Below are 26,089 nucleotides of genomic sequence, written 5' to 3'. Positions count from 1 at the left end.
CAAGGGGTTACAGACACTTGAGAGTTGGGAAGCCCAAAAAAGGGAAGGGTTTGCCATATCACTATATAACAAATATGCTCCACTGAGCTGGGGTCCACACCTGAGCTAAGTGGAGTGACTATCCAAGACTACAACAGCTAAGGAAAGTGACCCACAGTTAAGGAAAAATGATAATGAGATAATAAATGGAGTGCTCCCAAATATGACACAGGTGGCACACAGCAATATACCAGGAGGGAAAGTAAGTGACACTAATATAGTTAACGGACCCACTTGTGCTACTGGTTCTATATCGATGAGCAAATGGAACACGTTAGAATTACTGTCCCGGAACGTGGCGGGGCTTTCAGCCAAATTTCAAAATACTGAGTGGCTGGAATATGTAAATAAATATAATGTAATTTGTCGAAACGACTAATTTTAATCTGGTCAGGTATTAAATGTTCGGAATCCCAGAGCTAAAGGAGGCCTCCTTTTGTGGGTCCGTCCGACTCTGGAAGGGACCTGGAAGTATCTTAACTGGAAGTCAGACTGTATGTTAGCGGTACAGTATAAAACTAAGGATCTAAATCTGACTATAGTTAATTTTTACAACGCTGGTGGTTGTAGAGTGGGGTAGCTGGAGGAAAGACTAGGGACACAGAGAGCGGGGGAAGGATGTTTCAGCTCCACTGATTTTAATTGCAGGGGATTTTAATTGTCACTTGTGCCCTCAGTTGATACCTTTCACAGAAAATTGGTCTTCTTTTAATATAGAGGAGGGAGCCCATTTTGACCATACAGTACAAGGGGTCAAACTCAGCATGATGATGAAAAATTTTGATTTGGAACATTCTATGGACCTGTTGTCTTTTAACTCAAATAGAGAGGTCAACCCTACCTTTAGAGGAAGAGGGTACTGTTCCTACATTGAGTTTGTAATTGTTTTGCACCTGCAACGTATTCTGGGATCCAGTATTGACTGTAGTGGTTTCAGTGACCATAATCCCCTAACAGTGACAGTGGCAGTGTCACGGGTGATCAGTGAAATAAGGATGAAAACATCAGATGTTAGGGAGATGATCACGGACCAGGGCCGACGTCTAAAATGGGCAAAATTGGATGGAGATAGCTTTTACAAATCACTAATACTAGAGGGCAAACAGCACCTAGAGGTGTGCCTAAACGTAGAGATAAATGGGTCCCCGCTGGTCGAGGCATTTGAAGAAATAGGACGGCTAGTAGATAGCCTAATGCACACGGCAGGGAAAGGAAAGAAAATAACTAATCCCAAATGGTTTGATGAAGGATGCTCCCTAGACCAAAGAAATCTTAGAGCAGCCCTAAACATGAACCCAGAGATGGTCTAAGGGTCATTCACTGTAGATTACAGTACAAACAAGAAGTAAGACGCCGGAAGAAAGCCCTCCAAATTCAAACGTGGGAAGACTTACGTGAGGCAGCAGAAAGAAGGGATCTTTCCACTTTTTGGTCAATAATCAATCATCAATCAATATCATCAATAATCAATAGACCCTGCTTCCAAGACTGAAATATTGCATCAAATGTACTCCCAGAACAGTGGGTGGAGCATTTCGTTGGTCTATATAATAGAGGGACCCCGATGGATGGGGAACAGGATGAAAGAAGGGAGATTGGCTCAGAGGCGAATGTATTCACACTAAAGGAGATTGAGGGGTGTATTAAGGGCCTCACCCGAAACAAAGCCCCTGGTCCAGACGGGATCCCGCTAGACCTCTTTTTAAGTAACGTAGAATTATGGGGTCCGGTATTGACTAGAGTAATAAATGTGGCCACAGTCTCGGGCCTACCCCGCTCATGGCCGATGGCCACAATAGTACCAACATTTAAGAAGGGCAGTAGAGATAGCCCCCAATGTTATAGGCCCATTTCTCTAATAGATGTAACAGCTAAAGTAATGGGTAGGGCCATCCTGAACCGTCTCATGAGCTGGGAAGAGGAAAACCATATCCTTACAGATGTTCACTATGGTTTCTGGGCTGGTAGATCCACGACAGACCAGTGCTTAAATTTATATTTATTGGTCACGAAGTATACAGTAGCTAGTAATGAAAAAGTATATCTAGCTTTCATGGACCTGGCAGCAGCATTCGATTGTGTAAACAGAACAAAGCTGTGGGCCATAATGTCTGGTCTTGGGGTCGATGTTGGTCTCATTAATATCTTGAGAGCCCTTCACTAAAATACAACAGCAAAAGTGAGGTACAACTTGGAGGGAGGTCAAACTGAGTCTTTTAAATGTACGAGTGGGGTCAGGCGAGAATGCATATTGGCACCCTTCCTGTTCTCAATTTATATTAAAGGTTTGGAAAGTTTTTTAACCAATTTAAAAGTGGACTTGCCAAGAATTGAGAGCAGACCAGTCCCCGTCTTGCTCTATGCGGACGATGCGGTCCTGTTGGCACACACGCCATTGGGACTGCAGTGTCTGATAGATGGGTTCATAGAGTTTATAAACAATTTAGAATTATCTGCTAATCTGACGAAATCATATGTCATGGAGGTGGGTCCAAAAAATTCTGGGAAAAAGTTTAATTATATAATAGGCTCTGCAAGCTTGGCAAAGGTACAGACCTTTTTTTATTTGGGCATTTTATTTGATAGGAATTTGAGTTTTAAACCATTGATCGAGGAACACTGTAATAAGTTAGCAGCTAGCTCAGGAGCTGTAATGAATTTTGGCCACAGATTGGGACAATGGTCCCCTGAGCAAATGCTGACTATGTATAACTCGATCACTTCCACCAAAGTTTTATATGGGGCAGAACTGTGGGGGATGGCGGATGTTACCAAATTACAGATAGAGGAAAACAAATACCTGAGGAGGATCCTTAAAGTTTCCCAATGCGTATCATCATACATAGTACATGAGGAACTAGGCTGTAAGTATCTGGAGGACAGGGTGAGGACCAGGCCCCTTGTGGCCTGGTTAAAGATATGGGTAAATCAGGAAGCAAACCTGACTCAGCAGATAATTACAGACTGTATGGGTAGGGAGAAAGGAATGTTCATTCCTTGGCTGAAATATGTGAAGGTGGGGCTTGAGAGTATTGGCTGTGCAAATCTTTTTTTAAACCCACTGCGCATCCCTAAACAGAACCAAGTCAGAATAAATGAGATGCTCCATAAACATAAAGCTACAGCAAGGGAAGCGTATGTGGGAAATAAGCAGTCAGTTCAGGCACACGCTGTAGTGAGGTCCTGCAGTGGGTTGGAGCCCTACCTTGCCCTTGTATATAATCCCCAGGATACGTTTTTATTAACACGTTTTAGGCTCAACCTCTTCCATCATTTATTAGCTGAGCCTGCGGGTTTTACTAATTCAGTTTAGTCAAAGGGTCCCTGCGGCTGCAATCACCGATCTCTGCAGGATACCCTTCATTTTGTATTATTATGCCCATTTTATCAAATGCCCAGTCGTCGCTTTTTAGTAGATCTATTTAAAAAGGCCAACCTTAGATTAGTGAAAGATGTTCTTGTATTTTTAAAAGTGTCCAGAGATCCCCTGACTCTATTTTGTGTGACAAATTTTTTAAGAACCTTTGTTAGATTAAGGGCTACTATCGGAACGGGAGAAATGATACTGTAACACCTAAATTTAAAATATTGCTTTTATATATGATTGATGAACTAAGTGAGATGTATCATAGTGGATGTCATTTTTAGGAATGTTTGTATATTTTTAATAGTGTACTTTTATGGTGTTAATAAAATGCCGAATCCATCCATACTAATATAATAAAGAGAGAGCCTAAACATTTGAGGCGGGTAATCTCAGGAACCACAGCACCAATCAGAACACCCAATACAGCGTTGGAAAGGGCAGTTGCAGCAAAAGGACATAGGCTATGCAGACGCCCACCATATACATTTCAAAGGTAAAAGAACCGTGCCAGCAAAGTAGTCCCTTTTGGGCGTGTCTGCGTTGTGCTGTGGGCGTGTGCTCGGGGCGTGACAAACGCTGGGGGCGTGTGGTACGTTCCGCCCTTCATGCCATGTCTCATATCGTGTGCTAATCCCACCCTTCTCCCTTTAAATACCCCTGTACCCCATAATCATAACCCACCCTTACTCCTTAAAATACCCCAACACCATTAAACACTAACCTATCTTAACCCTATAAATATCCCAGTACCCCAAAACCCAAACCTATCCCTAAACCCTAAAAATAACCCTGTACCCCAAAACCCAACCCTAGCCCTGAACCCCATAAATACCCCTGTATCTCAAAACCCAAACCTACCCCTGAACCCTAAAAATACCCCTGTACCCCAAATCCCAAACCTAGCCCTGAACCCTAAAAATACCACTGTACCTCAAAACCCAAACCTACCCCTGAACCCTTAAATACCCCTGTACCCCAAAACCCAAACCTAGCCCTGAACCCTTAAAATACCCCTGTACCCCAAAACCCAAACCTACCCCTGAACCCTAAAAATACCCCTGTACCCCAAAACCCAAACCTAGCCCTGAACCCTAAAATAACCCTGTACCCCAAAACCCAAACCTAGCCCTGAACCCTTAAAATACCCCAGTACCCCAAAACCCAAACCTACCCCTGAACCCTAAAAATACCCCTATAACGCAAAACCCAAACCAAGCCCTGAACCCTAAAAATACCCCTGTACCCCAAAACCCATACCTATCCCTAAACCCTAAAACTACCCCTGTACCCCATAACCCAAAACTATATCTGAACCCTTAAAATACCCAAACACCCCAAAACATATACCTCAGTACCCTAAAACATATACCCCTCTACCCATACTTACCTTATCCAAACATTTTTTAAAAAACATGCTTTTACCATTCATGAAATGTATGTGTGGTAAAAGCATATAAAATGTAATGCCATGCGTTATAATGGCATTGCGGAGTGAGGGTACTTTTGTAATGAAAGTATGCGGAGTGATGGAATGCGGTAAGAAAGTTGCGGACTAATGGGTGTTTACCCTCCTCGGTAAGTATATTGGTGGCACGGCGGCCCACATCTCCAGCAACATACTCATATTTTTTCACCACCCATTTGAAAAATGCACAGGTCTCTCTCATTGATGGCCAGCACCGACATACACTTTTAGACACACCTCCCGCCACAAGTTCTTGAATTGCGAACGTTAGAGCTGGGGAGCTACGTTCGAATCTCAGCATCAGCTCAACATCCTGTGATTCCAGGCAAATCGCTTTGTCTCCCCGTGCCTACCACAAATGAATGTGTTCTTCTGTAATGTAAATTGTGCTCATGCCATGTTCGCGCTATATAATATTGCAAGGAAAAATAAAGTAGGTAAACTCGAGTTCACACACTACTGAACGCGCACTTTTAAGTGCATCAGCAGTGCACTGTGAATCGGAGCGTTTCACAGGCCTGTCACAGATAAGAAATGCTATCTAAACGAAATCCTACAAAACAATATTCTACTGGCCGGCAACAATTCATACTCGGACAGCGTCGGGACGGGCTGCTAGTAAAGAATAAAAGAAGACTGCCAAACACAGATCAGTATTCCACTCCACTCACCATATGCTGATAATGATGAAAATGTAAGGGGACGTGGCAGCAATGAGAAGCCACCGCCAGTCCCGGATCAGGTACGCCACTAGGGACAGGAGCATAACTCCAATAGGCCAAAAAAGGCTGCACACACACCAGGACTTGGAGCGGTGTATCACCTCCACCCACTCCACAGCTGCAAGACAAGACAAACTGATTAGATCTGGTTTGCTGTTGATCATCTTCATTCATAAGAACTCACATCTGTATCAAGGGATAATACTATTCCCAAGACCTTTTGATCCCAAAGGGGCATTAATTTATTGTCATTTTCCAGCATTTATCTGTTTTGTTGCCACTTTAGTCCTTTTGTACTTCGTTTAGACCATAATCTACTAACCTATTATGTCACACAGCACACAACACAATGCAAACTCCAGTAACAGCTTAAATATCATTCTTTTACAAAGGGTATTTTAGTCTTGAAGAGGCGATGGATCTGCTTTGAGGTCCACCCTTCACCTCAGGTCAACTCAAATCTGAAAATCCTGTATGAGCTAGACACCGTAGGACAACACCACTGCCTCCAAGTAGTCAACCAATGGCGGCTGAACATTCACCTTAAACTTAACTCACCCAAAACAGAGATCCTAACATGCAGTGACTAGAACTATCATGCTACAACCATCTGGCCCAAGGAACTTGGTTTACCACAAGCTACATTGACAAATGAGCCCTGGTCATGAATTTTAGCCTATCTCGGGTTCCCACAAAAGAACCAGGGGCCGAATGTACTAACATTAGGCATTGTGATCTCCAAATTGCGATTCTTCCGCGATTCTTCCTAAGTCGCAATTTGGAAATTGCAATTCCTAACATATTGAAGTGTTAAATGTAATTTAGCATTCCCAAATAGGTCACAAATCGAATTATCTCATGAATATTAATGAGGTAGTTAACACTTTGTGACCCATTAGGAACCACAGCCATCACAGGTGACTTTTTTGTACAGATCATTTTACTCAATAAACATGACCTTTGATTCTTTTTTACACATGGCTACATCACCTTTTAAGCTTCATTACCATTTAAAAAAAAAGAGAGTGATACCAATTATCCCTTCTGAGATGCCAAAATTCTTTAAAACATTGTGCTCAATCTAAAGTTAACATACAAATATTAAAGAATAATAAGAGTGACAAGGAAAAACATGTGATATTCAGTGTTGAACAACGTATGGGGGGTCCAGACTCATTTAATATGGACTTGAAGAAAATAATTCCTTTTTTGCAGGTTTATTCAAATGTTGCCGATACTTGCAGACAGCATGTCTATCTGAAAGGACTCCTTCCTACTTCAGCATAAAAAGAGGATTGAATTGCTACAAAGCTGTTGACGCACCGCTGTGTGAATAAATCTGCATTGAATAAAGTCTCGCCTTCAGAAACTCTCGATTTCATTTGCATGAAAATTGACGCTTTCTTTTCAAAAACTGTCTGAGTCAAATACAAATTCTTTTTGGTTGTTATAGAAATCACCCAGCCCTTGTCCTGAGGAGAACCCTTGAATAATGGGGTATCAGTGCCCAACACACATCAATATGGAGGACTATAATTAAGTTCTTGACAAAAATATGCTCTTCAAGTCCATATTAAATGAGTCTGGACCCACATACTGTGTACCAAGAGTGTCTGTTGTTAATGCCACGCTCTGGCTCTCTAATCTTATCACTGGTTGAAAATTGAATATCACATGTTTTTCCTTGTCACTCTAATTATACATTCATATTTGTATGTTATCTTTAGATTGAGCACAATGTTTTTATGAATTTGAGCATCTCAAAATTGATTGTTGATATCACTCTCTTCTTTGAAATTATATTGAAGCTTGAAAAGTGATGTAGTCATGTTTAAAAAAGAATCACAGGTCAGGTTTATTAAGTAAAATGAGCTTTACAAAAAGTTAAAACATGTTTAGATCTTGGAGCCACCTATTGTTGTTTTGCCTTTATATTCATAAAAGTGGCATTTTTAGAATTACATTGATAAATTAAAGTTTATTAGTTAAGTAGATTTATCATTACAAATCCAATGGTACTAAACAAGATATCTGTACCTCCTTCAAATTGGGAATTACAGCTCCTCCTTCAAATTGGGAATTACAGCTCATTAGATGTAAAAAGAAATCCCTAATGTTAACCTATTGGAAGGGTAGGCTTCATAGTTTTGAAAAATGAATTTGGGAGTTGGTCCTCTCCCCTCTCTTTTTTTTACTTCTGGGTACTTAGTATTCTATATATGACAGTTCACTCACACTCATCTATAATTAAATGGACCATATTATGAAGACCGGCGGAAACATTATCGCTGCTTTCCCAGCAGGAAACTGCCGCTAAAGTGGCAATAAGGAGCTTGATAATATGCCATAGAGAATTCCAATAGAAGCCCAGGTTTGATGTCCTTGACACCAGAACCCGGGCTTCTATTGGAATTCTCTAGGACATATTAACAAGCCCCCTATCGTCGCTTTAGCAGCAGTTTCCTGCCGTTAAAGCGACAATGATGTTTGCACCGTTCTTGATGTGTTATAGGTAGGAGCCCTCTTCAATCACATCTATCTCATGGTTTCAGTTATTATCTTGTCCTTCTGGTGCTGCTATTATGTTATAAGTTTTGTAGAGCGCACAGCTGCCCCAGCAAAGGGGCGTCCCTGTGCTGAGAGTAGCAGATTATTAGGAGGAGACTGAAAGAGAAGAGCAGGGCCTAGCATAGGGAAGAAATGAGTTTTGATAGCTTTACGAAATTAGGTGTGGTTGTTGATGCTACGAATAAGAATTGGGAGAGAGTTCCAGAGTTTTGCAGTCAGGACGCAAATGGAGCGTCCTCCTGCTCACTCTTTCCTCACCCAAAGAACAACAGGCAGATGCTGGCCCGAGGATTGTAGTTGGCAAACAAGTGTGTAGGGTGAGAGCAGTATTGCCAGAATAACGGGGGAATAGAATTTCATGATTTTGTGGGCAAAGCAGAGAGACTTAAACTCAATGCGTTTCGCCACCAGCAGCCAATGAAGTCTGTGGATGGCATTGGTCATGGGGCAGGTTCTTGGTAGGCCAAGTAGGGTTCTGGCAGACGCATTTTGAGCACTTTGCAGATGTAGGATTTCAGCCTCATTGGCCCCCAGGTAAAGTGAACTGGCATAGTCCAGCCTAGATAGAATAGAGGCCAGGATGGTGACTTGGCGAACTGTGGGGTCAAAGAAGCCCAGCAGTGGTTTGAGCCCTCGCAGGAAACCAAAACAGGTCCCTGCTACTTTTTTAGTTTTGGCCTGGAAATTAAGGGTAGAATCAACCCTTCTTCCTAGGTTTTTGACCACCTGTTGAAGATTTGTTTCTCTGTTTGCTCTTGAATGATCAAATTACTTATCTTTAGTTCTGACTTTAAATTTGTTGTTCAGTTGTTGCAGCCCTGCTGTTGGCCACTGATACTTTTGAGAGCATAGAATACATTTAAGCTAGAAAACCATGGGAATGGGCAGCGGGTGGTTATATCAAGGTGGGTGGACTCATCTTAACTATGTTCATGTAAGTATAGGTTGACTTTACTTACTCCCACGTGTGTAACTTCATGATATATACATATCTGCCAGGAATGTAGAAATGGAGTTGCCCATGGTGAATCTATACTTAAGTATGTGCACTTACCTTTTTGATATATTGGTCTTTGATATTTAGATCTAAAACATTTGGCCCCACGATATTTTCTACTTGATATTTTGATTTACAACCTTGGGTCAAGGTGGGCTGAGTCTGAGTAATGCAATTACATGTACATGATGAAAAGACTCTCTTGCCAGTCAAAGCCTTACTTACACATTGCCGTTGAGACGATGGGAACTGCAGAAATCGACATCCCAGAAAGAGCCCGGAAGACGGCGAACATGGGATAATTGACAGATGCTGCGGCGACCATCGCAAACACCAGTGTGAGCACAGAGCACACCAGGAGAGTCGTGCGCCGGCCGTACCTGAGTGAAAACACATGAAAACACAGCTTACCCTCTGACTCTGATGAGTACTTGATACTACACAGGCGACCTCTAAGATCAGAGAAAGTCCTACAATGAACAATCCCTATATATAAGCAGTTTTCCAACTTTTTGTAGGGAGGATGCAGCCCTGCCAAATACCACTCATCAGGGGTTAGACACACACATTTTAGTACTGTTGTCCTTATCAACCAGGAACCATCCCACAAGACACGCTGTTGAAAGACCTTACTTTAAGCAGTGAGTGCGCTGGCAGGGAGTGTGCTGCACTGCTTAGAGAGAGTGCTCTGTTTCACAATACACTGGCATCTCACTGTCTCCTTTACTTTTATTATTATTAATCACTTCACACATCATAAACTCTCCAGTTAGGCAGCACAGGGGCCTGGGACTCACCTCCAATCAGCCGAGCTATGTGAGTGGTCTCTATCAACAACTTGTAACAACTTGTCATGATAACCAATAACAATCAGACAGAGCCCTCACATAGATCTGGGGACAGCACTTTATTTATTGTTTTCTGGCACCACTGTGACCATGCAGTGTGTGATTGGCCTCCAGAGGCAACTGTTTTTCCACGTTCACCGTGTCCACATACCCCTATGGAGAAGGTCGCGCTCACTGACATCAAGGCAGGAGAGTTTTACAATGTGCTTCCAGTCCGGCCAACATCATCAGCCCCAGGAAGACACCACAGCCTGATCCCGCTCTGCCAGAGGACAGTGGAGGGCCTAGCAGTAAATGTGCACTAACCCCCCCCACCCCCAGAGTGTTTCTGCCTGCCTAGTACCTATGAGACATGAGCATTGAGTACCAGCAGCACTGAGGCCAGAATTAGAGCCCAGCAGTGTTGTCCAACAGTAGTTTTATCCAGTTTGAGACTCTTGCTTCCAGACTGCAAATGTTGAAGTCCCTATCCTGGTGAAAAACAACCGTTTCTAAGAACAAACTTCTCTCTGGTACTTTAGAGCTCAAGGCACCCCTCCCCCTGCTTCACCCCACCCACCCCTGCTGAACTCCTGGCACAGAACAAGGTGTAACTATCCACTAAGGTAATCGTGACATGCCATACTGGTAAGAAATGCGCTCTTCAATTCACTCTCCCATTGTCAAAGTGTTTTTAAAAAACAATGCTCAAACAAGCCACTTTAAATAATGAATTCATTTTTATGATATTGCAAGCCTTGCTGTTGGATGTATGATGTCTTGTGGAAATACAATCAAACAACAAGAGAGTAAGGGCATAAGTATTCACTCTCTTACCCCTAGTCGTAATATTGATCAACAACAGAAGAGTGAAACAACTGAAAAATAGGAAACCTCGCAAAAGTCATGTGAGGGACAGACAAAAACGGAGAGAGAGAGGGTGGTGAAGCAAACACACAGAATGGTAGTTAGAAAGAACCCTCACTCACCAACCTAGTGGTGACATGCTTCATCATTGGGTTCCCACTGGAAGGACCCAGCGTCCCCCCAGTGTGCTACAACGCCTGATTAAGTCAAGTCATCGCATAGGACTGAACGAGGAAATCCCGTGGGGCTCTGTATTGAAACGCTAAAATTTCCAAACTATCATTCTGCTAGAAGCAAACTATCTTCTTATACATACACTGCCATAGAACATTTACAACATTTCTTTTTCTGCCTAGTAGAACATTATGAAAATGGGCTATTGTATATTTGCCCACTTCTGACTGTTTGACAATATATTGAGATTGTGCTCACCCGATAATAGGGGTTAATAATAGTTCATGCTCTTCTGTCTGTTCACATACTGTCACTGAAATATTCTGCAAACATTGGTTCCCCAAAAAACCCTACTATCCACGACACCGGTTTACTCTAACCACTATTTTTATCAAACAGCCTAGTCTCCTGCTAGTCTAACAAAGGAAGTACAATGCCATGCTATTCCGTTTAACCTAAAATGTTTTTTGATGCATACCGGTAACACTATATTATTTAATACTATGCTGTCCTTTGCAAACATATTTGGGCGTACCAATCTTGACGAGATCAGAATATTCCTTTCCCGTTTTCAACTAATAGTGGTAAAATCAAAAAAACTCTTATGGATGTCAATGACGCTATCTTCAACTACGGCACTCAGTTTCATCTATAATCAGAGTACAATAATACAAATATTCTGTTTAATTAACTTTGGCCGATAGAGATAATATCAAACACAAAGCATTGAATGTTTTGTACATTTTATCAATAAAGTTGGGCGCATCTTTTTGGAAATAGTACATGGCCACTTTAAGAATTAGCGGTAGACACAACTATCCCAGCGTCACATGCCGCGGTCACATGACGCGGAAACTACACTACCTCTAACCGCGGCGCCCAGATTCGATCGTCATTCAGGTCGCGGTGGAGAAAGGTTAGGTATTCTACGGGGAGTCGCCTGCGTACTACTAAGTGGATAGTTACATTTTACTTAGTTTTGGGTCCTTTGTTTCTATCGCCAGTCCGCGATACCAGAAATCTCTTTATATCTTGGTCTCTGTTTCATAAAAAATATTATGTTTTGATTGCATACAGAGAACGCGGCGTGAAGATAACCCCCTACCATGTCGGCCCATGCAACGCGATAAAAAAACGCCTCCTGTGAGTTCATTGAGAAGCCTTTTTCCCTTTCCTTGTTTGAAAAAAAAGCGTAATCGAGTGGACTACTGGCTCGATTTATACAAGTGCATTTTTCTTTATTTCTCTTCATTGTAAAAGAAATCTTTTATTTATTGGGGACAAATGAATTAGAATGAACCACATTTCATTCACCATATAAACTATTTTGGTGGACCTTGAATACCCTGCCTGCCACATGTTAGCAGGCACTCGAGACAGACACTGTGATTCGCTGCTTTAATAACATAGCAGAGTGTGCTTCGCATATTCAATTTTCACACCTGTTCCTCATTGGAAATCACTGGGAATTGTGGAATTTGGTGAAGGGAGTGATATAATAAAGTACTCCACGAAAGATTTAAACATTATCAATTAAGTGTTTTTAATATGCCTAACATAATTTTGTTTTACAGGTATTTGGCCCCAGCAATTAGCTGAGTGTGCCTCAAACGGCATTTGCCGTGAGTATACATAAGAAAAGTAATAATTTTAACCTTTTTTTCACACTAATATCCTCACGGTCGCATCCACCTTAGCGCGTGCCGACCGCCGGGGGATCACACCACTGGTCCTGAAGAATGCTGAGCGACTCGGGTTCTCTTAGCAGAAACATGTTGACCAAATTTGTTTAAAATCTATTGAGGACTAGGGCTCACCCTTTAATGAGACTTTACCTATGATTCCACTCATCACTTGTTTTTAACTAGTGCTGGTTGGACTATTAATAAAATAGTTGACAGTCACAACCTAGCATTTTTTATTCTTTTTCCCCCCCTTTTTTGCACTCACCTAGCACAATTGGGTTATACTTATCACTCCAACACACACAAGAACCAGCTCCGCTGTAATCAGGCGTTGTAGCACACTGGGGGGACGCTAGGTCCTTCCAGTGGGAACCCAATGATGAAGCATGTCACCACTAGGTTGGTGAGTGAGGGTTCTTTCTAACTACCATTCTGTGTGTTTGCTTCACCACCCTCTCTCTCTCCGTTTTTGTCTGTCCCTCACATGACTTTTGCGAGGTTTCCTATTTTTCAGTTGTTTCACTCTTCTGTTGTTGATTAGTCTTGTGGAAATAGACATACTGCATGTCTCGATGCTGTTTCCTAATAAGTATGTCGAGCGGGAAACATTTTAGCGAAATTATACTTTTTTCATCAATCTTTTCTCTTGTTGATATCCTTTACAGGAAGATAGGACAACACGTTTCGACCGTAAACTTAAAATGAGGAATTCATTTTTTTTAAGAGTAATGGAGGTGAAGATTAAATTGAGCATTGCCCGAATAGTCCAGATAATCAATTTGCAAGTGCACACTATGTTGAAATTGTTGTAATTGTTTTTCTGTCCTGTTTGCACCAGAGTGTAAAAGAAGTGGAGCAGCATACAATTGTCTAGACTCATTATTATTGATAAACCACATATGTATTTCATGACCTTATGTATTAAGAGAAAGGTGTATTTAAAGCCACATAGGAAGTGCATGTGCTTTGTAATCACAAAATGTATGCACGTAAGTGTTTGCTAATGATTGGTTTCCAGTAATAACGAGTTATAATTTATCTATTTATAAGAAGATGTTTTGTTTTTTGCTATATATTGGAATATGAATACATTAGACATACATATACTTTTATAACCTGCCTGTTGATGTATCAGCATTTATTTAGTTATAACTTATATTGAAGTCTTTAATTTGATCACTTGAGCATTGGGGTCTTGCAAAGTCTAACTTTCAATGTGAATGTTTTCTTGGATGGAGTGCTTTTCTCCCCTCTTCAGGTGTCTTATACGATGACCTCATGAGTGGAAAGAAGGCTCCTTGGTGCGAAACAGATAAGGAAGCAGGAAGGGAGTCAAAGGTGTAGGAAATTATCACCAGAGAGGGAGGCTTACAGTCTGTTTGGAACAAAGGCATGAATTCAAGATCGTCTTGAGATATGTGGATCAAAGGAGAAAGAGTTATTGGTGCGTTTTCGAAACATACATAAAAAAGAAGGAATTATGACTGTGTCTTGCTCAAAAAAGTATTGTTTGAAGGTGGTCTTTAATTGGGTCCACAACATTAATTTAGTAGGGTCTTTCACAGTATAAATAGGCAGTACTTGTGGCTTTGAAAGCACACTACGCTGAGACTTCTTTGGGATAGGAAAGGGCCGAAATCCCCTCCACTTGAACAGAACCAAACTATCTTTTGGGAAAAATGTAGCTTCCTGTGTCTGTCCCCCATTAGGCAGTTTGAGTAGTGGGGAGGGATGGGTACGACTAGTTGAACTGCAGCTTGATGTAATAATTTCAATGCTTTGGCATTTGACTCGTGAGGGACACTTGGTAACGACTAGTTGAACTGCAGCTCTTTACAGAATTATTTTGGATACTATAATATTCACTGCCCACTGCTAATCTCATCCCATAATGCTTTGCAGGGCCTTTGATTGGGATTGTATTTTTGCCCATAGCTGTGCTTGGGGTGGTCCTAAGAGGATGGGACCAGCACTGAATTGTTCAGCATAATTTGCTTTTTGTGTTCAAGGAATCTGCTTGGTCCTCCCCCTAGGTTAGGTGGACCCCAAAATCATCACCTCTCTCATTGCCTGATATTTTTCATTTTTAAAGTTCACTTTTGTGAGCTTTCTAGCATGTGAAGTTGCTGTATCAAAGCATTTGAGGGTGCAGTTTAGTAGCTGACTCCGCTACGTGGAAGAACAGAGTTTTTGCCTGAATTCCGTGTTTTTAATGGAATGCGTAGTTAACAAATCTTGGAGTGGAGTTCATTGCCCAGGGTTAGCTGTGGCCACGCCTGACTGGCTTCCTGGCACTTGTGGGGCTCACCTGCACTGTGCTTCATCTCTGCCCATCTTCACCATCGGATGAAGCTCCCATCTGAGAGTCATGAAGCACTGGGATGTTACTCATATGCCAGACCGCAGAATACCACCTGCAAGTATCATTTGCATACAGTGTGCACTCCACCAATGTAGAAGCATGACTGGCTAAGTTTGAACCTCTGTTTGATAGCATTGGATCCTTCAAGGATCAATTATTAGACCTTCACAATTATGAGCCAATCCAACCCGTTGCCCTGCGTCATTGGCGGGTGTTCTTTCCCCTACGACCCAAAGTGGAAGAACTACTGAAACTTGAACAGGCAGATATCATTGAGAAAGTGGCGAGGCCCACACTGTGTGTGTCCCTATAGTAGTGGCTAGGTAACCCAAGCAACCCGGTGACGAGAGAATTTGCGTAGATATAATCCTACCCAACATGGCAGTCAGGCTTGAAAGACAATTTTGCACCACAGTGAATTATATCGTGGCATAGGTAATGGGATCAAAATGGTTCTTGACAATGGACCTATTGGCTGGTTATGATCAACTTATGTTGGTGCCTGAATCCAGAGCAATCACCACATTTTCTACATAGATAGGTCTCAGAAGGTACAAGAGCCTCAGCATTGGGATATCTAGCATTGTGGAAGTGTTCCAGGATGGCAATTCGGTGTGTGTGGTGGGACTTTCGGGAGTCATCAACATCAGCTATGATATCATGTTTCATGCTCCCACTCACAAAAAACATGTAGATAGGCTCATGATGACTTTTTACTGGCTGCTGGAAAATGGGCTCACTCTCAAGTGTAAGGATTGTGCATTCCTCCAAATAGAAATCAGGGCCTATGGTTACCGTTTTTCAATAAAAAGGTTCTCGCCACTAGACATCCAGTTGGCCCAGGCTCCCACCAATGTCAGTGGAATGAATAGCTTTCTGACGATGGTAACATTTTGCAGGTGTTTCATTTAAAATCTAACTGCCCTCACTAGCCCGCTCAAAGAATTGCAGTATGGGCGTGGGGCCCATCACCAAGAGGATGTGCTCCAGGTTATCAAGAGGGCCCTCTCAGGAAACACTACATTGGCCTATTTTAGGTCTTGGAAAGAATCTAAACTATCTGGCCTTGGGGCTGTCTTGTTGCAGAAACAGCAAAATTGTGAGTGGACATGTTGGAATGGGCACTTTCTGATTGGCTGTTGCGGTGCCCTAGCCAGGGAGAACCTACCACTCCCATCAGGGGTGGGTGATTACACTAACTGGGTACCTTGGCACTGAGCAGTCAGGCTTATCACATAGACAATGTTTTGAGAATAAATACACTGAGCATCACAAAAGAGACTTCACACATGACATATGTAAATAAAGTTTGTAATCAACACACACATTAATTAACAAAACATAAACATCATGTATTTCTGGGAATAAATCACATTTGTTTATGTTACTAGCAGTACTATGCCCAACTGTGTTAAAATTACATCAGTAGTATGCACAATTGTGAAAGAGCCTACTTTACCCTCCAGCACCGTTTTGCAGTGCACAACGTTGTCAGAACAAGGCCCATCCTGGCGATTGATACAATTCCATACCACACAGTTATAGGGTGCACACCAGATCACATCGATATCAGAAATGTGTACACACAGTTAATTACAACAGCACCGTGGGCAAAGGCCGCATGGGTAAAAAACAATCACAAATGTAGTATTCTTCAAGCAAGGAATCAAAGTGTAAAGCAACACTCCTGAGTAGTGTAATTAATTAGAGGCAGTCCTCATGCAGTCACTCCCACACACTCACTCAGCACCAATACGCTGTGCCACGGATATCAAGCAGGTCTGTATGAAGTGCACACACAGGCACAGAGCACTGGAATGCAGTACAACTGACATCCAGCAAGTCAGTTGATAATTCGCATGCAAACCCTGTGGTCCAAGCCCTCCTCTACCTTTTGGCGAACCCCGACTACCCTAAGCCCATGGGTGGAAGATAAATATTCTCCACCTGGTACTAAGTTGATTGCAGCCGGAGAAACACTTACTCAGGGTCCCAGGGAAGAAGGTGGGGGTAGGTAGCAGGGCTCATTAGGTGGCAGTTAGCAAATGGGGATTTTGGTCACCACTCGGGAAGTTCAACCAAGGTATGCAAAGAAGAATCACGCTGAAAGAGATAGTACTTCAATCAAAGGGTTTCACATGTGATTTCCGGCACCAGCCCAGTTCTGCGAAGCACAAGGAGAGAGTCATGCAGCCTCTTGACCCGCTTCCCATCTCTCTCTGAAGCTTTCCTCCATCAAGACAAGTACTTTCACCACCCAGGCCCAATCCAGACAATAAAGTTCTGGCAACACAAAGTTGTCGGGCTGAGAGAGGAGAGAGCAGTCAATCTGCCGCACGGAGGACACAAAAGGAACAATCAATAATTGGGGGATGAAGCGGGGAGCTTCTCAGAAGAATCAGCCTAGGCCATCCACTCTTCAGGAAGGGTGCACAGGCCTTTCCAATGGCAGAAGTCCTCCTTGTGTACAGCAGATTCAACTGGCCAGGTGCACCTCGCAGTCCAGGATGTCTGGTCCTGCATCCCCACATGGGTATATCTAACCTGCTGAAGTATGGCACCAGTAGTTAATACTATCGTATGCCTTTGAAGTTAGGCTGGTTCAGAGGGTGTCCCTATGAACCACTGATGTCTCCCCTACATTTCAGTCCTGCCTGCCATAGGGCTGTGGAATGTATATCTTCATGTTTAGTGGGGCCATGACCTGGCTCCTCAGAGGCCAAGTGTCAAAACCTCTCACTCCATTTTATCCAGCCAGTTCCTCAAATGGCAGAGGTCTGTCATTCCATTCAACTCCATGACGGAGGTCATGCTCTTCCGAGAAGCCCGCTCCTTTGGTCTCCTGAGTGGTGGCCTTCTGATCTAGGACCTGTTCCACATCCCAAACAGGTAGGCTAGATCAGTCCCTGCTACTAAAAGATCATGTAAGCCAGGTAGCAGGAATCTGTCTTAGGGTCATTGGGCTCCTGAGGCGGGTATTCCCGTATCTAGGGGACAGTTATAGAAAACCCCTGGTCCAGGTGCTTGTAATCATCAGACTAGATTACTGTAATGGGTTGCTCCTTTCTGCCAATGAAGAGCAACTCAACAGGTTACAGGTAGCCCAGAATACGGCAGCCAGACTGATCCTGAATGTTCCAGCCAGATCCCCTTCCCACCCTCTCTTGAACAAACTCCACTGGCTGCCCATCCGCCAGCGGGTTAGGTTCAAAGTATGCTCCGTCATCCATAAATGCCTGTTTGGCATTGGTCCAAAATATCTGTCAGAAAAATTCAAACCTTATGAGCCATGTCGCTCTCTACGATCCAAGAATCAATCACTGCTTCAGGTGCCGCGGATCAAAAGGGAAAGACAGGGCGGTCGAGCTCTCTCCTTTAGGGGCCCCACTATCTGGAATACTTTACCCCTTTCTCTCAGGCAAAATTCCAATCTTGGAGCCTTTAGGAAATCTCTAAAGACTCATCTGTTTCTGACAATATAATCTCTGAATTGATCCTGACTCGAACGTCTCCTATTTATTTATGGCTTAGTAAGAACACAAGCGCGGGGATACCCTTTCGGGGGTCGAATTCCTGTGCTATATAAGCCAAAAAATAAATAAATAAATTCCAGTTGCATGCCCAATGTTTACGGCTGTCACTAGAGAATGCACAGATATGTTCCCCTAGCCTCCAGTGTGCAATGGAGTTGAGATAAAAGGTGCACAAAGATTTTTAGAGCAGAGAAATGCCCACTTTCTAGAACTGGCATTTCTAAGCTTTTAATGAAAAATCCACCTTTACTACAGGACAGGGTTTGTCATTGTAAATCAAAAGATAAGATACATCATAAGGTTGCTCCACTGTAAGCCACCACTGCAGCTTAAAGTCATCTCAGGCATTCCCCCATGTTAACATATGGGAAGAACAAACCTCATATTCTTCTATACCTGGGCTGGGAACACACATGTGTACCTGCCCTGCCTTTCACCTACCACCTGCTTCACCCCTTAAGACTTACCCTAGGGGTGCTCTAGTGATAGTGCAAGGTCCCCTCAGGAGTGGCCAGAGGATTAGAAAGGTCATCCTGGGCATAGGTCTGCAATGGCAGGCAGGAGACTTGTTTAAAAATATAATAAGTGCACATGCACAAAAATAGGCATGCAATGTCCAGATTCTGGCATGTTTAAAATGTCAGGAAAGCACCACTTCCTAACATGTATAGGAAGGGTGAGCTTACGTTCAAACTGCAGTTACAGCGAGAAAGTGCCCAGATCCCTAAGGCCACTAAAAGAGATTCAGCAAACCCTGGGGCCTCATTTATGAAAAGTGACGCATCGCTGCGTGAAAACAGCAATGCGTCACTTTTCACTGCGCCCTCCTTGCGACACCAATGATGCATCATATTTATAGTACGACGCATCATGGCATAAGGAGCTACAGATACATCAGTATTTCTGACGTATCAGTATGGTGCAAAAGTGACGCATCGCTGGAGTATGTCACAAAAGTAACGCAACTCCAGCAATGTGTCCTTTCACATGGAGCAAGCCCCATGTGAAAGGGCCTGCGTCAGTCTTAAGCCTGCTGTGAGGCAGGCGTAAGAAATTGACGCGATTGTGTCCTAGAAGTGGCACAGTAAAATCTTATAGATTTCACTGCGTCAATTCTATGACCCTTTCTTGTGTCAGAACGCCCCCCCCCCCCTGCATACATTATAACTGGCGTAGGTATAATGTGGCGCAGGGGTCTACAAAGTGACACATCTACCTAGATGCGCCACTTTGTAAATATGGTGCAACAAGGCACATTTTTATGCTGCTGGTGCATCACAAAAAGTGACGCACTGGCGGCGTAAAAAGTGACGCACAGCCTCATAAATGAGGCCCCTGGTGTTTTCCCAAGGGAAAAGCCGACCTCCTAGGTAGGGAAAACCTACATGAGATTTCTTCATTACCTGGACATGGAACACTCATGTGTACCTGCCCTGCCTTTCGCCTACCACTTGCTCTGCCCCTTAAGGATTACCCCAGGGGTGCTCTAGTGGTAGTGGAAGGCCCATTCAGTGTTGGCTAATTAATTAGAAATGCCAACCTGAGCAGAAGCGCAAGTGTGCACCTACCGCACTGCAATGGCAGACTTGATCATGTTTGAAAGGCTATTCAAGTGGGTGGCACAATCAGTGCAGTGCCCCACTATTAGCCAGTCCAGTACCTGCCCCGGATATGTGGCGTACCTTTTTACAGGACACTCACAAGTATAAGACCTAAACCAATCAAGTAGGCACCCAGTTCTAGCATGTGTAGGAAGGGTGCATGCGCTTTCACACTGCAGTACAGTGGGAAAGCGCCCAGAGCAGTAAGGCCATGAAAAAAGATTCACCAAACCCAAGAGAAACAAAACAAGTTTGGGGATATCCCCTAAAAAGGGCCATGTCCAACAGTGTTCCTATAGCTTATGCAAGTTAACGGACATGGAGCAACCTTACCCAGACAGTGAGAGGGAGACCATGGCAATCCATTTGGGCTGCAGACATTTCCACATATATCTCTATGGGCAGCTGGTAGTGGTGCACACTGACCACAAACACTTCTTTCTCTCTTAACAGGATCCTCCTCAATGCCACCTCTGTAAATTGAGAAGTGGCTTCTTTAATTGCAGGGGCACGGGTTTTCTGTGAAATACTGGCCCAGGACTAAGAATGCGGCAGATTATCTCTCTCGACATGCATGGCCTGCAAAATCCAAATAGTGTTGAAGTGAAGAAAGTAGTGGAGTACATAAGATTATTGGTTGAAAGGTCACAACCTTTACCTATCTTGCTAAAGAACATTGCGGAAGCCACTAAACTGGATGAGGGTTTTCAGCTCGATTTCTCTGCAATAAACACGGGGAACTGGAAAGAAATGACACAATTGTTGTTCCATCGAACTACTGAGGAAAGCCACATACTACTCTCACTCTACCACGTACTGCATGAGCTAGCTGCCACTCCTGAAGGCTGTCTACTGAGAGGGCCCCGGCTGGTCATACCCGGACATTTGACACTCTGCGTTGTTGACCTGGTCCATGCAGCCCAGCAAGGAATTCTGAAAAAACAAAGACCAGGCTCATACGTAAGCACTGGGTCACAGGCTGGATGAACTCGTTGATCTCACAGAGCAATCTTGTCCGCTGTGTCAGGCTACCGACCTCCAAGCCTATCAGCACCTATCATCACGGATGGAATTACTCCACGGCCTTGGCACCGAGCCAGTGCTGAATTTTGTGAGTCTGCCGGATAGCAGAAACATGTTGGTAGTTATTGATGTTATGTTATGTTATGTTAAAATATTTTGTGAAAGCACGTACACCATACAGTTTCTTGGCGCTTATAGAAGAGAGGTGATCAGCTGCTCATAAGATCAATCATTCGTAGGCCAGGTGTTTAAATGTTGGAAGGGAGTGCATTCCAAAAGTAGGGGGCCAATACTCCGAAACGGGATCCACCAGGTCTTATCCACTTGAAGGTGGGAATGGTAAAGTGGGAGTGATGGGAGGACCTAAGGGCCTGGCAGGGACATACCTCTGGATGAGATTGGAAATAAATTCTGGGCATGTGCCATGGAGTGATTTAAATATCAGTCATCCGAACTTAAATAAACAGCACTAGGTTACTGGAAGCCAGTGTAGTTTCCTTATAAAGGGAGTGATGTGGTGCCATCTTGGCTGGTGGTAAATAAGTCTTGCTGTCTGATTTTGCACAACTTACAGTCTTCTCATTGAGTATCGTGGAAGGCCAAAGTAACAAAGTAAATGGAAATGGAGTAATTGAGGTGTGATAATACCAGGGCTAGAATAACTTGGATCACTGCTTCCTTTGTAAGGAATCTACTGATTTCCTCATCTTACGAAGTTGGAAAAAGCAGGTAGAGACCACTGTTCCAATCTGGGTTTTCATTGAGAGGTCCCTATCAATTGTAACACTGAGGCTCTTGGCTGAGGAAGAAGGAAGTGGGGGCACTCCCAACTCTGTTGGCCAGAAATTCAAGGTCCAGGGGTTTCGAGAGCAGCCGGTTAGGATCTGCTCTGTTTATCTGGATTTAACTTTAAATGGTTGTTATTCATCCACTTGCTGGAGTATAACATAGTGGTCTGAAAATTCAGGGTAAAGACTGGGATATTATCAATGGTAAAAATCAGTTGAAGATTTGAACCTTGCCTTCGCCCAAGGACTGAATAAGGGGAAGGAGATACAAATAAACAGGTGTGGAGACAGGGAGGAATCCTGCGGGACCCCACAAGTTAGTTTAAATGTTGGGAAAAACGGACAGATTGAGAGCGATCGTCTGAAAAGAATGTCAGTCATTGAAGGGCGGCTCCCTGGACCCTTGCGTCCCTGACACGATCCACTAAAATGTTATGGTCGACCGTGTCAAAGGCCGCCGAGAGGTCGAGGATCACTAACGCCTGAGTGATGCCTTTATCAGCCTCCTTCTTTATTTCATCCAGTACACTCAAGATTACCATCTTAGTAGACTGGGAGGGACAAAAGCCTTCTTGGCAGGGATGTAAAAAGTGGGATTGTTCTATGAAGGAGCAAATACAGTTGGCTACGTGGGCTTCTAGCACTTTAGCCAGGTATGGAAGTAGTTAAAAGGGGTGGTAGTTCGAGGGGACAGATGCATCATAATTAATGGGACTATCACAGCTTCCTTAAGGAATCTGGGGCTCCTCAAGCCATGGTTAAGTGAGCAATTTAGGAGGGATATGGCCGGCTCGGACATGCTAGAAAGAATTCTCTCAAAATATGTGGGGGGCAACTGTCAGCCAGGGAGCCTGATTTTTCTTTAGTTAACAGGTCGAGAGGGATTCCTTGCTAATGGCTGGAAACTGATGTAATGAGTAAGGATTCCTGGATGTCACATCCTTTTTATCAAAGCGTGGTTTATCCGGAATACTAGCTTTGATAGAACTGATTTTATCTATGAAAAAAGTATTCAGAGAATAACACAGTGCCTGGGTGGGGACTAATTTAGCAGTGATTCTGTTTGGATTGGACATCTCATTCACAATCGCAAATATATTTTCAGATTTATTTGTAGGATTCAGAATCTTGTTCGAGAAATAGGCTGCTTTAGTTTGTAGAAAAGATTATTTTATATTGCTTGATTTGAATTTGAAAGATTTCTTTTTTATCTGGACTGTAATTCTGTCTCCAAGTGCATTCAGACTGATGTAGAGCACGCTTTTGGGCTCTCAGGTCATCAGAGAACCACCTCTGGCCATCATGGCATTTGACCATTTTAACTTTCCTCAGGGGGGCAAATGTGTTACTGGTACCTTTCAGCCAGGATCTAATGTTTTCTTCACTGGGAGATTAATAGATGGCTGATGTATGGGTGCAGTGGATTTCAACAAGCTAAAGAAGGCACTGATATTAATATGGTTCCAGGACTGTGTCATCAAACTAATTTCAACAGAGGGTATGGTTATAATCAGATTGTTAAGGGAGAAGTTCAAAAGAGAATGATCGAACCAGGTGCAAGTGGATACAGTACGATTGGACACTGTAAGATTGATGGTCCAAATTTGATCAATTACTTTCCTAAGTATCCTTAGGTAGAAAGTATGACAGCAAGTGGTCCATTTTGAGAAGGTTTTGACACCCCACGGGTTACTGAAAGAGTCTTTATGGACAATGGGCCCCACTCTCAAACCGGGAGTTTGCAGAGTACCTGTAGTCCAGGGGTATCACTCATCAGCGTATCACTCCTTGATGACCACAAGCTAATGGAGAAGCCGAGCATGAGTACTCTCAATAAGGTAAAATGGATAGTGCTAGCTGAGAACCAGAACATGGAATGTGCCCTCTAATAATTCCTATGAGCATGCTGACTCACACTGCATGCCATGACTAAAGTGAGTCACAGTGTTTTCTGTATCAATAGTCCACAATGTAGGAGAGGTACCCTTACACCCAAAAAGGGACAGGGTCAATGTAACATACAAACAAAAATGAGTCCCTCTTTGTGTCAGTCACTCTAACTACACACACTCCTGATTTATCATTATTTTCAGTCAATACTTATTCTCAACACCCAACAAAGTAAAGATGTCCTATTTAATAAAAATGTATTTCTAATATAGAATATTATTACTATAGTTCTTATCATAAGGCAAATGTATTAATCTATATATATAGACATCATGAATCAATTTCATCAAGCAATAAAATCATATACATCATAAAAAAAGTTAAAAAACATAGAATTCTCCCATCTATTACTGTTGTGTAGTTCCGATAAATCTTTATATGATCTATTTGTTTAGACAACATAAACTAAGCGATTGGTGTCCAGACGTATTCTAGACACCCCCCGGATATGTTAGCCTGTATACCAGCTAGCTCGCAGTGCCACTCGGAACCCCTCTTACTAACCTCTTCGATGCGGCGAAATGTGACGCATTTGCAGTTTGGACGGCCCCCAGCTGTCCGATGCACACGAGCACTGTGTTGTCGGATGGCCGGGGGCCATCCGACGCATCGAAGAAGCTAAGGAGAAAATAGTTTCTGGCAACTATCGAACATGACAACTCTGACTTCTCAGGGGTCGTGGAAACAGTACAGTACTTTTGGCTCAGTCACTCGTGCTCACGTTGTCTCAGAGAGATACACAGAATACACAATGTGGGCATTTTCTTTTTTTAAAATCTTTTTGAGCATTTTCCACCATTTACAAAATCCCATAGACACCCCCTCTGCCCTCACCTACGATCAGGAAATACATAGCATTAGAGAATCCATAAATAATATTATCATCACAATATAAACAAGATACTGGGATAAAATCCATCAGTAACAAGAGGCACATATACACATCAGACTGTTATTTAAAGTGCATCGTGCAGGGAAAGGAAAAAGATGAAGCAAAGAGTGCAACGTTGGCAACGCTTCCTATCTTTACATGTACAATCACAAGGTAGTAATATGGATTTTAGGGGACAGTGCTAAAAACCATCAGCAATAGACTTCTTATAAGAAATAATTTTTAACACTGAATTGATCAAGTTAAAAACACAGCTGTAATCATCAGACCAATATTTAGAGTGCGAAGTACAGAAATAATAAAGGACGACATTTAAGATAAATAAATATTAGCAAACTATTCTGTCTTTACTGATACCATCACTTTACCAATCTACATAACGGTGCCCATATGTGCTGTCCTTTTTTCCGTGCTTTAACACCTTTTCTGTGATAAATTGCTTTCTCCACATTGGAGATGGCTAGTAGTAGCCAGTGTTAAAATTGAGAAGGCTGTGGGTCAAGCCATGCAGTAGCAATTAAAAGTCAGAAAACCCTCATTGCAACAGCAAGAAAGTAATCCATATCCGGAGTCGAATTCTCATCAAAAAACCCCAATAGGATTACGTTTGGGCTCATTAAAACGTTCATATCTAATTTGCTAAGACAACATTTTTGTATTTAATTCTTTGTTTTTGATTTCACAAATTTTATTGGAACTTTCCAAGCAATACACAATGTACAAAAGCAAACATTAAGAAAAAACAAAGGCGACAATAATGTGTGCAAATAATTTGTATGTCATTCTTGTTGGAATTTAAAGATGGGCATTGTGCAAACATATGAACAATGTCAGCACAATCGGTGGAACAGCCCTGAGCTCCACTTGCAATTCTTGCAGGTGTATAATAAAGAAAAAAAATACGTTTAAAAAACTGCACTTGTAAATAAGCTGAGAGACTTTGCCAATTCAATTTCCGTAATTGTCAACTTATTCCGCCACTTAAAACAATGTTTAGAAATATCATCTTTCATTTTGTTGTTCAGCATCTGATAAATAGTCCCAATGCGGATGTAATTCTGCGTTACTAAACTATCAACCAAAACAATCTTGTCAAAGCCACTGCAGCCTCCCACTTTCCACTAAAGGTAGTCTCTGACTTGCTGGTACTTAAAACATTCCATATTGCTAATACTATACTATATTTACAACAAGGGGTGGTGAGGGACAGAGTCTCTGAATTAAACAGA

At 42.7% G+C, this 26,089-nt stretch overlaps 1 protein-coding gene across 1 annotated transcript in view; it reads right to left on the bottom strand.

Annotated features, from left to right (window-relative positions):
- Positions 1-26,089, bottom strand: part of LOC147706713 (solute carrier family 22 member 7-like) — a 302,246-nt gene that overhangs the window by 154,672 nt on the left and 121,485 nt on the right. The window contains exons 3-4 of the mRNA XM_086925117.1: positions 9,384-9,538; positions 5,543-5,711 (exon numbers count right to left, since the gene is read on the bottom strand). Of these exons, the coding sequence (XP_086781243.1) occupies positions 5,543-5,711; positions 9,384-9,538 (324 nt within the window). The remainder of the gene's footprint in view (positions 1-5,542; positions 5,712-9,383; positions 9,539-26,089) is intronic.

This window comes from Lissotriton vulgaris, chromosome 6, assembly GCF_964263255.1.
Source record: "Lissotriton vulgaris chromosome 6, aLisVul1.2, whole genome shotgun sequence".
Taxonomy (NCBI): domain Eukaryota; kingdom Metazoa; phylum Chordata; class Amphibia; order Caudata; family Salamandridae; genus Lissotriton; species Lissotriton vulgaris.
The sequence above is the reverse complement of the archived record's forward strand: the minus strand, read 5'-3'. Positions and strand labels throughout refer to the sequence as shown.